The 17,956-nt window shown below is 35.9% G+C and overlaps 1 protein-coding gene across 1 annotated transcript; it reads right to left on the bottom strand.

Annotated features, from left to right (window-relative positions):
- Positions 1–14,096: 14,096 nt before the first annotated feature.
- LOC149143621 (BTB/POZ domain-containing protein At1g63850-like) lies at positions 14,097–15,423 on the bottom strand. Its single transcript, XM_089449070.1, has one exon. It carries the CDS (start codon positions 15,411–15,413, stop codon positions 14,148–14,150), a length of 1,266 nt encoding a protein of 421 aa, XP_089305196.1. The 5' UTR covers positions 15,414–15,423; the 3' UTR covers positions 14,097–14,147.
- Between the last annotated feature and the right edge of the window lie 2,533 nt (positions 15,424–17,956).

A 17,956-nucleotide genomic window follows, 5' to 3' on the forward strand; every position in this document is an offset into this window, starting at 1 on the left:
AGTTTTAGTCCTCAAAGTTTTAATGGTCCTGTTAGCACTCCAGGAAACTATCCTAGGGTGTAGCTCGGAGATGCCTGGCAACATATGAATCTTCAATATCTTTCTCTGAACTATTGGAATGGATTGGGGTTTGGATCAATTCAAATGACTGTTCAACTCTATTTTCACTCAAGACATGCATGAACACCCTCAGCTTGACAAGGCTTTCGACCACTAATGCTCAATAGTTTATAGATTCAATGAATAGATGGAGAATCCTGACTGTACCAGCAGATACATACATAAACACATATGAATGGCTAGCTACATAAAGTAAATGAAGCTTGCAAATCTAATTTATCAACGCAGAGATAAGATGACAGTTATCTGGCATTAGATACAAAAGAAAACATGAATAACCTATTCAAGTGCAAGCTTAGAACAGAGGAGAAGATGGGAATTGAACATGTAACAACAAAAGAAGCTTGTATTACTAGAATGAAGATGAGACGCTGGGAGGAACGGAGTATCCACAGTCTCCAAAAGTTGAACCTTTATTACTTCGAACTTTCAGCCATTTATAGGCTTTTTACAATACTCTTGAACTCTCTGAGGCTCGAGATGTCTTAATCTATACCCTCTGTCTTCTAACTACTTGATACCATAACTAGACAAACATGAGCTCAGAGAGCTCCGTTTCTAAAAAACACAATAGTCTGGTAATTTTGCCACGCTGTCAGGTGGTTCGCTTGTGCCAAGGATGTTCCATGATCATTTCTGTTGGTTAGGTTGCATCGTGCTGTTGTTTTTTCCCCTTTCGGCCATGCATTCTGTTATTTCAGTTCAACTGTCTGACTATCAAAAACACTGACAAGGCCAACAAATTTCCTCCTGGGGTGACTGGTGGGAAGTGGGGTACAGGGGCCATTGGATCGGGAGGAATGGGCAGAGGAGATCAATCGCTGGAGGCTTGAAGTCATGGCGGAAGTGGAATAATTCTGAGCCATCAGATCCTAGATGGGTAAATCGAATGGCTATTGGGTGGAGGAGGTGCTCGAACGATAATGCCAGGGAGTGGTTTACTCAAGTGGAAATGGTTTATATCGGGCAGTAAGTGGTAAAGGTCAAATCCTGCCTGATTCCATTCATCGAGTGCCACGTAGCAGCGGAGGAGAAAGAGGACACTGCTTTATCGGGCGGGTATCCCTCTCATTTTTTGCCCGAGCAATATGCAATAGTCGTTAGATCTGGTGGAAATGATCTAACTGTGGCAATTGGTCGAAGCGGGTGAGTGTATAAGGTTGGTCAGATGAAGTGTGGACTGCCAGATCAGTGGGAAGAACGACAGCATCTGACACGACCTCGAGAAATGTGCAAAGGGGCGCATATGGACGGAAAGGTAAGGTTTTCGGGGGCTTTTGCGCATTAGTGCATGTTTTCATGCGCTTTGAAAAATAATAATACATAGGGGGAAAAAATGAATTAATTCATGTAGGGCCAAGGCGAAAGTGAGTTTTGTTATGATGTGAGGGTTGGGTTAGGACATGAGTGAACATGGATGGGAGTGGATGAGTGAGAAAAGTGAGGTGGTGGACCCTATGGGAACCTCTCCACTACATCATAATAAACCATTTCCCTCCTTTAGTCTTCAAAATAGCAGCATTGCACCTTAGGGCTAACACTGGCTCCTTCTGGGGATGAAAGCCTCCCTATGAGGTTTCAAGAAATGCAGACTACTTCCTTTCCAATAACAACCAAAACAAACTTATCTCCTAATGTTCCATTGGGCATGGAGTTTATTTGAATAGAAAAAAAAACTAAAAAAACATATTACAATATTAAGATCTTAAAGCCTCATATGAAGTAAAGTTTCAAAAACCGCCCATTGACTAAGCCATCACAAACACCTTTAACCCTCCAAATTGTGTAGAATGAAAGTATTGTTCATCTAAACTTGAGCAATGACAAACGGTCCCGTCCATAAGGCATCAAATTTACCATGGTTTCCCTTCTTTTCCTTTAGTGCATCCCATTTGAGAACCCAGTCACCAACCTGAATTTTTGCCTTTCTATAAAAGGTTTCTTTGATCTTCTTCTGATGAATTCTTGACTTCTCAACCAGTTGTTCTCTGATCTACTATAATTCAACCAAGTTACTCATTCTCCTCGCCATGTCATTCTCTTCATCATGTTCTTCTTGCAAGAATTTGGCCATAGGGAGAATCAGCTGGATAGGAAAAACAACATTAGCACCATAAACCAGCGTAAAAGGATAATTTCCTATGGACTTCTTGTTGGTAACTCTGTCAGCCCATAGTGCAAACTTCAACTTGGAATCCTAACTCTTTTTGTTGTCTTCCAACAGTTTTTTGATTATCCTTACAAGACTCTTGTTAGATGATTCTGCCAAGCCATTGCCTTGAGGATAATATGAGGTAGAATGCACCAATTGAATGCCCATGGATTCACACGTCCACCAATTCTTTTGCCCTGAACGTTGTTGCATTATCAGTGACTAGTTTGGTTGGGCAACCAAATCTAGTGAAAATATTCTCATTCAAAAACTTTATGATAACCTGATGATTAGCATTTTTAGTGGGTATAGCCTCAATCCATTTGGTGAAATAATCGGTGGCTACCAAGATCCATTTGTGATGGCCATTGGAATGTGGATTGATCTCACCTATGAAGTCCAAGCCCCACTGCTGGAAGGGACCATTAGCGTGTATTGGCTTCAAGGGTAGAGATTTTAGTTGTTGTCTTCCTGCAAACCTCTGACATTTGTCACAAGACTTCACAAAAGAAAACACATCAAAGAAAAGAGTAGGCCAATAATACCCAGTTCTCAGGATATTGTGGGCTATGGTTTTCCAATAATGATGCCCTCCACAGATGCTAGAATGGAACTGGTGCATGACTTCCATAGATTGCCCTTTGTCTAGACATCTCAAGAGGATCCCTGATGGGTCTCTCCAATAAAGCAGGTTTATAATTAATGCAGAATTTGTCTGATCTGAGCTTAATGGCTCGGGCTTGACTTGAGCTATGCCCTGGAGGGACTTCTAGTTTCTACAAAAAATGGACTACACTGGAATACCATTCATAGGTGGCTAGATTTTCAGCCAAAGACTGATTTTTCTCTTACTCTTCTGCTGCTTCCTCTATCCGCTCACCACCTGAATTTGAACCCATGCAATTGATGTCTAACAAACTACAATTTTCCTCAGCCATAAGCTTAGAAAAGCCTTGGCCTTTGACAAGCTTGGTGGGCTTCACCTCTATGTTGAACTCTATGAACTTTTCAATCCATTTAGCTCTCTTTCCATCAATATCTGGCTGAGTTAGGACATCTTTTACTGAGGCTGAAGGTACATACGTAACCACTTTGGAATGCAGAATATAAATTTTGAATGCCTTTAAATATTTTATGAGAGCATAAGCTTGTTTTTCAATAAGGTCATACCTTAGTTCAGCATCCCTCAGAGTTTTGTTGAAAATGGCCACAGGGTGCTCTACACCTTCATCATTTTTCTGCAATGGAACTGCTGCAAGTGTATCATAAGAGGCAAAAGAGAAGATATGAAACTCCCTAGTATAATCTAGACTGATTAGAGTGGGAGCTTCCATATAGCTTGTTTGATGGCTTCAAAAGAGTTTCTTGCACCATCTATCCATTTTATTTTTTATCCTTTCTTCAGCATGGAAGTGATGTGCTTCACTAGCTCTGCAAAGTTTGGAATAAACCTCCTGACAAAGTTAATCTTACCCAAGAAAGATTGAATGTCCCTTTTTGACCTTTGGATGGAAAATGTCTGAATTGCTTGAACTCTTGCTGGATCGATCTTCACACCTTCAGTAGAAACAATATGTCCCAGAAGTTTGCCTTCTTCTAGAGAAAATTGTGATTTCTTTGGGTTCACAGAAATTCCAAACTGTCTGCACTTTAGAAACACCTTCTTCAAATGCTGCAGATGGTCCTTGTGACTACTGGAAAAGACTGTTATGTCATCAAGGTAAATAAGGAAAAACTTGTCCTTTTCTCCCACAAAGGCTATGTCCATGGCCCTCTGAAAAGTAGCCCCATCATTCATCAATCTAAAAGGCATCTTGGAGTACATGAAAGTGCCCCAAGGAGTAGTGAAGATGGTCTTTTCCTGATCTTCTGGGTGTACAACAATCTAATTGTAACCTGAAAATCCATCTAAGAAAGACATGACTCTAGCCCCTGAAACTTTTTGCAGCAAGTGTTCCATCTTAGGCAGGGGGTAGTTGTCTTTTTTAGAGCATTTGTTTAGATTCCTGAAGTCAACACAAAGCCTGATTTCTCCATTCTTCTTTCTTACTACCACAAGGTTAGCTATCCACTTTGAATACCTTAGGGGAACTATGATCTTGGCATCCAACAGCTTCTTGATTTCCTTTTCAATCAAAGGCAATAAGAGAGGGCTGATAGGTCTTAATTTTTGCTTAAAAGGGATGGTGTTCTTCTCCAGTGGAATCTTATGTTGAATGATGTTGGTGTCATAGGTCCTAAGATCATTGTACTCCCAAGCAAAGATATCAACAAATTATTTCATCAGGGTGCAATACTCGGAACTTTGGGCAGAAGGCAAGTGAGTGGACAGATTTATGTACTTTGGATGGGCTGGACCCCCTACATTATGTCTATGAACTACAGTCACATTTTCTTTTTTGGCAGGCTTATAAGGTACATCATTATGATTAAACAACTTCTCTAGGGGCACCAATCCTTTGGTATATGGTTACTAGGTAGCTGAACAATGCTATCTTGATCAATCTCGTCCTTTAGCTTGGACTAGTTGCATTCTTCAATGGTTTCGTTTTCTTGGTCAATGTGCATTTCAGAAAATTCATCAATGACTTGTAAAAACGTATTAATTTCATCATCATCTTCAAAAACTTTCCAGTATTTGACATTGTCAGGCAGAGATGGTCTATATTTCACCTGAACTTCATAAGTCAATTTAGGAGGCAAAGGAGGAATAAATGTGCTAGCAGACACAGCAAGGGAATCAACAAGTTGTTTCTTCATTCTAGGGATGTAAGAAATGCTAAAACTATTAAATGAACCCTTGAGCTTCCATACCTCATCTCTGTATGCTTTCAGCCTTGGATGCTTTGCTTGGAAAGTTTTGTTCACCTACTAAATGATAAGGTCTGCGTCTCCAAACACCTTCAAACCTTTGATGCCCATTTCTTTAGTAGCGCTTAAGCCCAATATCAAGGCTTCATACTTCGTTATGTTATTTGTGACCTAAAAAGTTAACTTGAAAGATAAATGAATGCATTCTTGTGTGGGGGACACAACGACTACACCTACCCCTGCAGCTTCCTTAAAGCAAGCTCCATCAAAGAACATGTCCCAAATTTGTGGGCCTTCTTCCTCTGTATTCTGGCAAACCGGTTTCCTAAGCTACATGGAGGCCAACTAGGATTCTTCAATCTAAAGAATACAGGCTCCAAAATCAGTGTCGATAGCATAGATGGGATGATTAGTGGGATTCCTTTCATCACTGATGATATAAGCCAACTGAGCTTCCCTGTATAATCTCCTACTCTCACCTCCAAAAACTAGGATGGTAGCATAAGACAGATCATTTTGCAATGTTCCACCTAATCTCTTGATTCAAATTCTGGAAAGAAACATGCCAAACTTGGGGGTTACATCTGCTACCACAATATCCATCATCATGCTCTTCATGGGAAGCTGAGACAAGGTGATGGCTATGTCTTTCATTAATCCCAAACATTTCACTTTTCTAGAGTCAAAAGAAAATAGGTCATGATAAGACTTGGTAATGTCAAGACCCAACTCATCCATGACAGCTTTGGACATTATATTATGGCTGGCTCCTATGTCCAGAAGGAAGTTGTGAAGGATTTTGTTGTGAATAGTCAAAGAGACATAAAATGATAGGGAGTTTTCATCACAGTTTTCAATCATTGGGCTGAGAACAACAGCTGGTTTGTCGTCTTGCAGATTTACATAGTCAGTGGAGGCTTGGATAGCTTTAGGCTCAAGGGCGTCGAGGATAGATCTCTTGAAGGACTCATTCTTCACTAGTTCAATCAGAGGTATAGGTATGTTTAGCTTCTGAATTTCTGACTCAAAATTGAAAGGAGAAGGAGACTTTTCAAGGCCTCTTACCTCGTGAGCTAGAGCTTTGAGGATGATGGGATCAACTACCAATCGTTTCTGCGTATTAGCTTGTTGTACTGCAGGGACAGTAGCTCTTTGAACAGGATTTTCCTTGGCATTATTCATCTTCGACCTCATATCATATCTGTGTTGATCATCAGTTTGCAGAACAGTGCCACCATCCCACTCTTGGCTGATCTGGTCATTGAATAATGACTTTTCATAGGCAGCTAAGGTCAAAAAGGAGGCACTACCTTTGTCTTTCAGACAATGGATCTCATCATCTTCTTCAAACTGCTCTTCTTCCATGACTACATTCTGGAAAGGGGTCTTCACCCTTTGGTCTTCATTGGCATCTTTGCTTCTTTGCAGAATATGCAACTACTCATTAACTGTTCTATATGGATTTGGATTTCTAGGAGCAAAGGTATTAGGAACTCTTCCTTTCCCAGGGTGTTGCTCAACCTTTAATTTGGATATTTCAGAGGCTAATGAATCTATCATCTTGGTCATTTTATCTATCTTGGGATCTGAAGATGATGAATATTCGCTCCTATGTCTCCTTCTATCAACATTCCCCCTGAGCATCTCTACAGCTATGATGTTTAATTCTACTTCCAAGGCTGCATCCTGCATATTCGCCAAGGTAGCACATCATCTCTCCCTCAACAATAGACAGAAGTCGGAATCAAAGGCACTGGCATAGGTGAGTTTAGCAGAGGTAGTGGTGGGTTTTACTTTAGCTGGTATCTTGTTGTATATGCAGTTAAACCTCTTATTAAAATCAAATAACAACTCATCATTTTCCCTCTTTAAGTTCCCAAACTCGGTGTGGTAGTAGAGTAGATCCCTCTTATCCCCCCAATGCTTTAGGAATGCATCATCTAAAGCCTCAATATCTGTTATAGACCTTGGGGTCAGTTCTCTGAACCATTTTCTAGCCTCTCCATCTAGACTTTGGACAAAGACTCTCATCCATACATCAACTTCACTAATATCCAGGTTATCAACATAGCTATAGAATGATTCAAGATGTTCCTCAGCTGTAACACCTTTATTCCCAGTGAACTTAGGCATATACTTCTGATATTCTCTAGTAGGCATGGCATTCAAAGGAGTGGGCAGTACTAGAGGTCTATACCTAGCAGCTATGATTCTTTCCATTTTGGTAGGTGCTTGTGATGATGCCATAGTTGTGGTGGCCATAAGGGTACTGGAAGTCTGAATGATAGAGCGTTGAGGAGTGACTGATAAGACTAAAGGAGTATGATGGATAGGACGAGAGGCTTCCTTTGGGTTTAAAACGAAAGAAGAACCTAAAAAATAAGGAGCTCTATGAATCTCTGAGATTTTTTCTTCACTTCTAGTATTAGATGCTATACTCTCAACATGTATTTGTTCTATTACAGGATTTTCTTGAAGAGATATAAAATATTGTTTAGAGCTACCTAAACCTGATGCTCCTTTCTGCAACGCCTTTCTTTCTTTGATGATTTTTTCAGGGTCAGGTACTAGGTCAACTCGTGGCTTCTGAGGATTTCTCCAAGTATGCCTCACAAACTGGGCCAGAACTATGGAGTGGAGTCACCAAGTTTGTCCTCCAGTAAAGCTGCCAGATAGATGACTACAAACCAAATAGTGTCCAGACTTTATCTATCATCAAAGTTGAATCTGTGTTTTCCCCCACGGAAGCTGAGCTTCAGTCTCCTCTCCCCGGTAATGGCGCCAATTATGTTAGGACTCCAAGAAACTCTCCTAGGTTGTAGCTCGGAGATGCCTAGAAACATATGAATCTTCAATATCGTTCTCTGAACTATTGGAATGGATTGGGGTTTGGATCAAGTCAGATGAATGTTCAACTCTGTTTTCACTCAAGACATGCATGAACACCCTTAACGTGACAAGGCTTTCGACCACTAATGCTCAATAGTTTATAGATTCAATGAATAGATGGAGAATCCTGACTGTACCAGCAGATACATACATAAACACATATGAATGGCTAGCTACATAAAGTAAATGAAGCTTGCAAATCTAATTTATCAACGCGGAGATAAGATGATAGTTATATGGCATTAAATACAAAAGAAAACATGAATAACCTATTTAAGTGCAAGCTTGGAATGGAGGAGAAGATGGGAATTGAACATGTAACAGCAAAAGAAGCTTGTATTACTGGAATGAAAATGAGATGCTGGGAGGAACAGAGTATCCACAGTCTCCAAAAGTTGAACCTTTATTACTTCGAACTTTCAGCCATTTATAGGTTTTTTACAATACTCTCGAACTCTCTAAGGCTCGAGATGTCTTAATCTATCCCCTCTGTCTTCTAACTACTTGATACCATAACTAGACAAACATGAGCTTAGAGAGCTCTATTTCTAACAAACACGGTAATCAAATTCTGGTAATTTCGTCGCGCTGTCAGGTGGTTCACTCATGCCAGCGATGTTCCATGATCATTTATGTTGGTTCGGCTGCATCATACTGTTGTTTCTTTTCCCCTTTCGGCCATGCATTATGTTATTTCAATTCAACTGTCTCACCATCAAAAACACTGACAAAGCCAAAAAAATTCCTCCCCGAGTGACAGGTGGGAAGTGGACTACGGGGGCCATTAGATCGGGAGGAATGGGTGGAGGAGATCAATCGCCAGAGGCTTGAAGTCATGGCAGGAGCGGAATAAGTCCAAGCTGTCACACCCTAGATGGGTAGATCGAATGGCTATTGGGCGGAGGAAGTGCTCGAAGGATAATGCCCGGGAGCGGTTTACTTAAGCAGAAATGGTTTATATTGGGCAGTCATCGGGCGGTAAGTGACAAAGGTCGAAGCCCGCCCGATTCTATTCATCGACCGCCACGTAGCAGCAGAGGAGAGAGAGGACATCGCTTTATCGGGCGGGTACCCCTCTCTTTTGTTGCCCAAGCGATATGCGTGATAGTCGTTAGATCTGGCGAAAATGATCTAACGGTGGCGATTGGTCGAAGTGGGTGAGCGTATAATGTTGGTCGAATGAAGTGTGGACCGTCAGATCAGTGGGAAGATCGACGGCGGGGGACATGAAGGTATGGGACGACCTCGAGAAATGTACAAAGGGGCGCATATGAATGGAAAGGTAAGGTTTTCGGGGGCTTTTGCGCATTAGTGCATGTTTTCATGGCTCTGAAAAATAATAATACATAGGGGACAAAAATGGATTAATTCACGTAGAGGCCAAGGCGAAAGTAAGTTTTGTTATGATGTGAGGGTTGAGTTAGCACATGAGTAAACGTGGATGGGAGTGGATGAATGAGAAAAGTGAGGTGATGGACCATGTGGGAACCTCTCCACTACAGCAGAATAGACCATTTCCCTCCTTTAGTTTTCAAAATAGCAGCACTGCACCTCAGGGCTAACAGGTCCAATCGCAGAAAGAGAAAAAAATTATATATGCCGAAGAGTTTCTCCGGGCATAATTTCTTCAATTGAGATAAAACTCTGGTCTCCTTCAACCTCATTCAGATCTCCATCGTCGTCATATTTTTCATTCTAACCACGCTGGAAATCGACACTGTTCAAATCCAAAACACGTTTGGAGGTAAGTTGTCATCACCCCATTTGAGTTTTAACGACAGGAATCGAGCTTTTGCATAATGTTGCTTGCAACAGTTTTGTTTTGATGTATTTATTTGGTTTTCTTGAATTACATTTTATAGTAGATGGCTGCTAGAAACCGAAGGGTTTCCTCTGCCTCTGCAGCAGCCCACACCGGCAAGGGCAACTCAGGTCGCAGATCTGATTAGGTTTTATTAGTTACTCTGTTTTATTTTTAGATTTCTGATTGAGGAGGTATGATATCATGAAATTAGACTGTAAAGTTAAAAAAAAAGAGATTATAAGGTATTAAAAAAAAATAGTATGTTTACTCGTATATGCACACAGCAGCATTGAGGAGGATGCAAACCAAGCTGAGGAGGAGGCTTCGAACACAACTGAGAATGCAAACAGAGTTCAAGAATTAAAATAAAAAGCTACTAAATAAATAGGCTCAGGAATTAAAATAAAAAGCTACTAAATAAATAGGCTCAGGAATTAAAATAAAAAGCTACTAAATAAAAAACTAGCTACTATAGAATGGTGCTGGAGGAATTAGCTGGTGTAAGGAGAAAATGTTGCCAGGAAATTGAGCAGTCCCGTGTAATTATGCATGCAACCACATGTAATCATGTTATGAACGTGTAATCTAAAAGCCATTCCATGCTATAAAGGTGTAATTTAAGAGACATTCCAGATGCAGTTTGGGTTATATTCTATAAATATATGACTAATTTACTTGGTAAATGCAAACAGGTTACGAAAGAATTGCTTGACACTACTCTTTTAACCAAAGAATAAATATATGACTAATTTATTTTGTTAATGCAAACAGGTTATGAAAGAATTGTTTGACACTGCTTTTTTAACCAAAGAATTTGATCTAATCCGTGCCGCTCTAAAACAGCCCAAATAAGAAGGCAGAATTATTCATTAGACACCAGAATGTACTGTCAATCTTTGATAGGGTGGACAAAAAATGTTGGTATTAAAATATTATTAATTAATTAATTATTTTATAAATTTAATTATAGATTAATGAGTTATCAAAAATATTATTAATTAATTATTTTATTATTTTATAATATGATTATAGTTTAAATTCAAAAACATAATTATTATTGTAAATAAAAATATTATTGATTAATTATTTAATTAATTTATTATTTTATAAATATGATTATAGATTAATGAGTTATCAAAAATATTATTAATTAATTATTTAATTAATTTGTTATTTTATAAATATGATTATTGATTAATGAATTATTAAAAATATTAATAATCAATTATTTAAATAATTTGTTATTTTATAAACATGATTATAGATTAATGAGTTATCATAGTCTAAAACTAGTTATTTATTAATTAGGAATATTAATTAATGATATATCTATTCTAATTTTGAATTTGAGTATGGATTTTCATAAATTTATTTTAAATTATAAATTTATTTTGAATTATCAAAAAGAAATTGAGATAAAAGTATTTCAAAAAAAACTATGTAAAATTGAAACAAAAGTATTTGTCTACTTATATTTATGAATAGAACTCTTACTCAACTCATAACATGGGTGAATGTACCTTATACAAAATAAATTAACCAAAGCATTATAAAATTAACCAAAGACACAACCAAAACATTATAAATTAACCAAAAACACTGTATAGAACTAGACAAATACCCATCAAAATTGGTTGACAAATTCATCAACTTACATCAAAATTGGTTGACAAATTCATCAACTTAGAAGAACATGAGGTGAGCAAATTCATCAACTTAGAACAACATGAGGTGAACAAATTCATCAACATTGAGCACAAAACATTTAATCTTTATATGAAAGTAGTCAAATGTCCATTAACATTGACCATAAAGCATTTAATCTTTATATGAAAGTAGTCAAATGTCCATTAACATTGACCACAAAACATTTTATCCTTCCAACATTGACCACAAAACATTTTATCCTTCCATCAACATTGACCACAAAACAACCCAACATTGGCCACAAAACAACCAAACATCGACCACAAAACATTTTATCCTTCCATCACAAAACAACCAAACATGGAACACAAAACATTTTATCCTTCGCCACAAAACAACCAAATTTTTTTAACATTGGCCATTCGCCACAAAACAACCAAAACCAAATTTTTTTAACATTGGCCACAAAACAGCCAAAACATTTTATCCTTCCTTCTACTACCTAAAAGTAGCCAAATATTCAATAACATTAACAACCAAATGAATATACAAAAAATTAACCCCTCATACAAAAAATTAATTATTAATCGAAAATATTCAACAACATTAACAACCAAATGAATATACAAAAAATTAACCCCTTTACAAAAAATTAATTATTAATCGAAAACATCTTATTGAAGTGAAAATTAAAATTACCCCTTACACAAAAAATAATTAATATTCAATAACATTAACAACCAAATGAATATACAAAAAATTAACCCCTTATACAAAAAAAAATTAATTATTAACCGAAAACATCTTATTGAAGTGAAAATTAAAATTACCCCTTACACAAAAAAAAATTAACTCCTTACACAAGGAAAAATTAATTATTAATTGAAAACATCGTGAAAATTAAAATCTAATAAGTTTATCTTATTAAAGTGAAAATTAAAATTTATCTTAATACCAAAGAAAACTAATTTGCTTAATTAAAAAAAATACCTTTAAATAAATTTAATTTTTTTAATCACTCTACTAACATTATAATCTTTTATTTATTTTTAAATTAACACTATTTTTAAATTAATGTGTTATTTTAAACTGAAATGATAATGTGTTATTTTAAACTGAAATGTTGACAAAGGTGAATGGTTATTTGCCAAAGAAAAACATGTGAAAACCAATTTAATGTGTTATTTTAAACTGAAATGTTGAAAAAGGTGAATGGTTATTGCCCAAAAAAAACATCTCAAAATCAATTTAAGAAAAACAAAAACCTAAACACTTTTAAATAAATTTAAATATTTTATAAAGATTAAATCTAGCCTTATAATCTTTTAGTTATTTTTAAGTTATTTTTAAATTAATGTGTTAAAAGATTAGTTATTTTTTTAAATATTTTATAAAGATTAAATCTAACCTTATAATCTTTTAGTTATTTTTAAATTAATGTGTTAAAAGATTAGTTATTTTTAAATTAATGTGTTAATTTAAATTTAAATTGAATTGTTGAGAAAGGAGAAAGGTTTTCCTAATGATACTCATTGCACACTGATACAATGCTAATAATTTTTATGGGCTGAAACATTCATTCATTGCCCATTGATACAAATGGGCATAATTTTAATGGACTGAAACATTCATTCCAAGATTTTTCATCCCAAAATTCTCTTCAAAGTGAAGCACATTTTCATAAACATTCGAAGATTCTCTTCAATGTGAAGCACATTTTCATAGTCATTCGAAAGCATTTTCATAATCATTCGAAAGGAAATGTAAGAGGATTTGATAATTTAGGGTTGACAAGTGAATTACCATAAACCTGTGCAATTTGCAAATTTCATATTATTTACGAAAATAAAGGCAAAAAATCAAAATAAACTGACAAACTATGAACTTGCAAAGGAAGTTTGAAGTTTGTGTATAATGAGACTTGCTTAGACCACCCAATTCTAAGAGACGCCTTTAGGCTTGAAAATTGTTGTGGCAACGCTCGGTATTGAATTCGAAAAGTTGAAAGTGACTTTCCATAAACCTGTGCAATTTGCAAATTTCATATTCTTTAGGAAAAGACAGGGCAAAGATCAAAATAAACTCACAAACTATAAACTTGCAAAGGAAGTTGTTAAATAAACTCATAAACTATAAACTTGCAAGGGAAATTGTTTATAATGAAACTTGCTTAAACTTGCAAGGGAAATTGTTTATAATGAAACTTGCTTAGACCACCCAATTATTGTGGCCACACTCATGAATTCAAAAAGTTGAAAATTGTTGTGGCAACACTCAAGAAAGTCGAGTTTAGCGTTTGGTTGCGGGAGCGCTGTCTTAACCCGCTTTCAACAATTTCCTTTTGTCCAAATCTTATGTCCATTTGTTCGAGTATTTTTCTCGCGTCTCTCGTCCAAATCTTATGTCCATTTGTTGAGAACGTTCAAAAACTGTTTTCATGGTGGAAGAATTTGAGGAGAAGATTTTAACGAAACTGGTTGAACTATTTGGCAAAAACTATATAACAGAAAATAACAAATTAGAGAAAAACACCATGATAAGGGACAACAAAACTCCAAAGTTGAATAAATGTCTCCATAGTGAAGTGAACGTCCAACAAGAAAGTTGACACCGACACAAAGCGACACAAAAGCGCAAGTCTATACATAGTCTCCATCCTACTCATAATATTTTCTATCAAACTGTGGCGTCGCTGCTCTCTCAGTTCAATGATCCTCCCATCAGTTAATTCTGGCTGGCGAAGGCATCATGCAGTGTCTTAACCCACCATTCCATCACACTAACCCTACCTCTGACTTCAGGTCTAGAAGCACAAGCTTCTTTCCAAATCCGGAAAACACGTCTTTGCTCATAGAGTGGGAGTGTTTCAGCTACATTAACTAATCCTGTCTCCAATGTCTCCATATCCTTTGGATTGTTAATGCATCTCACCATAGTGTCGAGCCAATTTGATAGAAAGGAAACGCGAATGGATGTGGGGCTAATTATCTCTCCATTACCCAGAGGTGTAAGAAAACCATTCATTAGAATATCTATCGTGTTTCTTACTACACCATTGATTATGTCTTTTACACTGTTGTGCATTAGAAGAATTATTGAGTCTGGGAGGGAGGCATCTTCCGAAAACATTTTGAAGACCGTTCCAAACAATTCCCGATCACAGCGCCGAATGAGGTTCACTAACCACAACATGTTACCCCAAGCATAAGCGAGACTCAAACTATCTGTGTTTTGAATTTCACATTTTGTGAACTCGATGTTGGACTCAAACGCTTTCACAAGTACACGCTTGCACGTATCCACAACAGCCGAGGGTGCATCTGTGGGGTCAAAGTAGCGCACTATAGACTCCGCAACTGCATTTCGATACGCTACATCATCCCAAAATTCTGAACAAAATAAAAGTTGAAACAGAAAACCAGGTGGAACATTGAAAACTGAAATGGTAACCAACATTTCTTGTAGAGATTCCTCTAGAAACTCTAAACCCTGATTGATATCGGAGTTACCTATGTTCATGCCAAGTCTAGCAGCTAACTCAATGGGTAAAGTATTCAATTGCAGAGACGACAGCAGGTTACGCAGTTCGGCTCTTTGCGCTGAAGTCCAACGAACCGCATTCAAATATTCCATACACTCACTCACGCACTCATGAAACAATAGTTGAGCAGCCACAGGAAGAATATCGAGGGCATCGTCCACACTGGCTAAACAAAACCGCTTGGTTGCTGATTGAGAAGAATACATGAAGCGAATGCATTTAATATACTTGTCCAAACCATGAGTACTTGTTACCGTGATTGGAAGAGGCCGTTGCTTATCCAAAGCCCAGCGCTCCGATAGCATGGTTTCATAAAAATCACATTTTCTCAAAACTTGGGAATGAAGATACAGTGGGTTTTCTTCATATTCTGCGCCCTCTGAATCGAATAACCATAATATTATATCAGCAGTGTTCTTCTCTCCGAATTTCAGCAGCTGCTTGCCCATTGTGATATGGTATAACACATGCTCTGCTTCACTGATTTTGAGTGAACCCCCTCATTTTTTATATTGCAGTGCACCAGAATGCCACGGAAGCGGAACAGTGCAAGATGTCATTGTTTCTTGATGTCTAGCCAGTTTGCATGACATTTCCTTGACACATAAGCTCAACTTCAGTTGGTCGACGTTTACTTGAGACACGCTCAAGTTCAGGGGATTGATTCTAGGTGATGTATTTTATGTTTGTATATGCCGTGTGGAAGATCGTTTATTACGAATATTTGGAGTATGTGATTATATCCAAATATTTCCTATCTTGGCCGGCTAAAAAGCAAACACTGAAATCATACCAAACACTTTTTATTATTTGTTATGTGTTTTAGGTTCTTTTGTTTATTGGTCTAAAAACCATACACTATAAAATCAAAGTAAATATATTGTATTTGTTTGGTGTTTTTGGTACACCAAAATATATTAAAAATTCAACTTTTTATTTGCCATGTGTTTTTGGTTTTTTTTGGTTTATTATATTGAAAAGGAAATATTAATTCATGGTTTTTTTTGTTTATTAGATTGAAGAATAAATATTAATTCACCATGCCATGTTATTACTAAAATTGTGTTATGAGTTTGAATGTTTTTTTGGGAATAGTTTAATTTCTTAAAGTGGCTTTTATCTTTAATATATTGAAGAAGAAATATCAACCCATAAAAGGATGCTATCACCAAAATTGTGTCAGGCTTTATAGAGTTTCAACGCTCTTTGAAATAGTTTAGTGCCCTCAAAGTGACTTCTATCTTTAACTCCTCCGCGTGAGATTTGAACCCAAGGAGATTTGAACCACCATAATTGTGAACCCAAGGAGATTTGAACCACCATAATTGTGTTGATTAACTCGGCCAATGAAATTTATTTTTTTTTAATTGGAAATTATCTTTATATTCCATATGAAGGATATAAACCTCATCATGTCACTTGTGAGAATTGTAGTAATTGAACTTGAGTGGAGAGAATCCTCCAAAACTACCCAAGATAGACCTAATTAACTATTTGTTAAGTATGTTATTTTTAGGGAAAATATATTAGTTGGAGTAGTTTGGTGAACAAATTGTTTCTCCAACTATATGAGTTCATGTTGTAATTAGCCCATTTATAAAATAATTGTATCTCGATATTTATATATAATTTATTAAATATATAATAGCTAAATTACTTAGCCACGAACCTCGTGAAATTAGTTAGTAGCAAAGCCCATGACAAAGTTATTCATTCTTCAATAAAACTAATCACCCAGAGTCCTTAAAATAATTATACAAACAAAGAACTATAGTTAATGGCAAGCATAGTGACTTTAGAGCTTCTAACAAAGTTATTCATATTTGAGTCCTTAAAATAATTATATCAGTCTCGATCTATTTTAATTCTTGATCTACCAAGTACCAATAGGGATCAAAACTCTGGTTTTTATAATTAATTATAATTATGATTATTAATTTTGTATTTTATAATTTAATTTATTTAATCAAGTCAAAATGTTTTATTGATAACTATCATTATTAATTATTAATTTTATTTTTATTTTTATTTTCACTGAGTCAAAATGTTTACATTACATGACATCATCTCTAGGCAATTACTTTAAAACTTTTATTATTTTTTAATTAATCTCACATGTAGATTTTTATAAACATTTACATCACTCCATCTCCTTATAGTCTAAGCTTAATTGAATAATCTAGTTTTTGGAAACCCTTTTCTAAATTAGACCTAAATAATTGGATTTACTAAACATGAGGGCCCTTCTAATAAACCTTCCTAAAAATATTACTATAAAAAGGAAAAAAAATAACATTAAAAAATGGTCCTCATGAGCTTGAGGTTGGATGCATGCATTGCTTTTGGTATATCCTATCCATCCTCCCCATTAAGGTGAATTGTTTACTTGCACCTTTTTTATAAATCCTATCCAATCCTCCTTTTGAGGTTTTTTTGGCTTGATTCAAAGAGATTTAATTAGAAAATATTTTCTTGAGCGATATTATATCACAAGTTTAAGTACTAATCACTTTGCATCGATATCATAGCACAAGTTTAAGTACTCATCAATTTTCATAAATAAAATAAATCGAGGATAATAAATAGACACCACCTCATAATTATAAATATTTTTTTTTCAAAGTAAAATGGATGACAACATTTTCTTTTAACTTTTAGATATAACTATCATGGTCGATGAGTTTGATAATTCAAACTAAAATATACTTCTCTTCCCATTAGTTTTCAATGTTATTTATGACACACTCTTGTTTGATCCCGGTTATTTATGACATGCTTATGTTTAGTTTTCCATGTTGTTTATGGTACATTGAATAAAGTACAACAACTTGCTTCCTTATATGTTTAGTAAAAATTTATTTTATTAACAAAATATAACATAATCTTATTATGTATTTCAATAAAAATTACATTATCGATCAAAAGAAAAATGTATTATCCATCAAATAAGTGATTTTATAAAAAAATGCATTACTAACCCCATAGAAATATA

This window comes from Pinus tabuliformis, chromosome X, assembly GCF_031772625.1.
Source record: "Pinus tabuliformis cultivar Carrire ecotype Pingquan chromosome X, CPIR1, whole genome shotgun sequence".
Taxonomy (NCBI): domain Eukaryota; kingdom Viridiplantae; phylum Streptophyta; class Pinopsida; order Pinales; family Pinaceae; genus Pinus; species Pinus tabuliformis.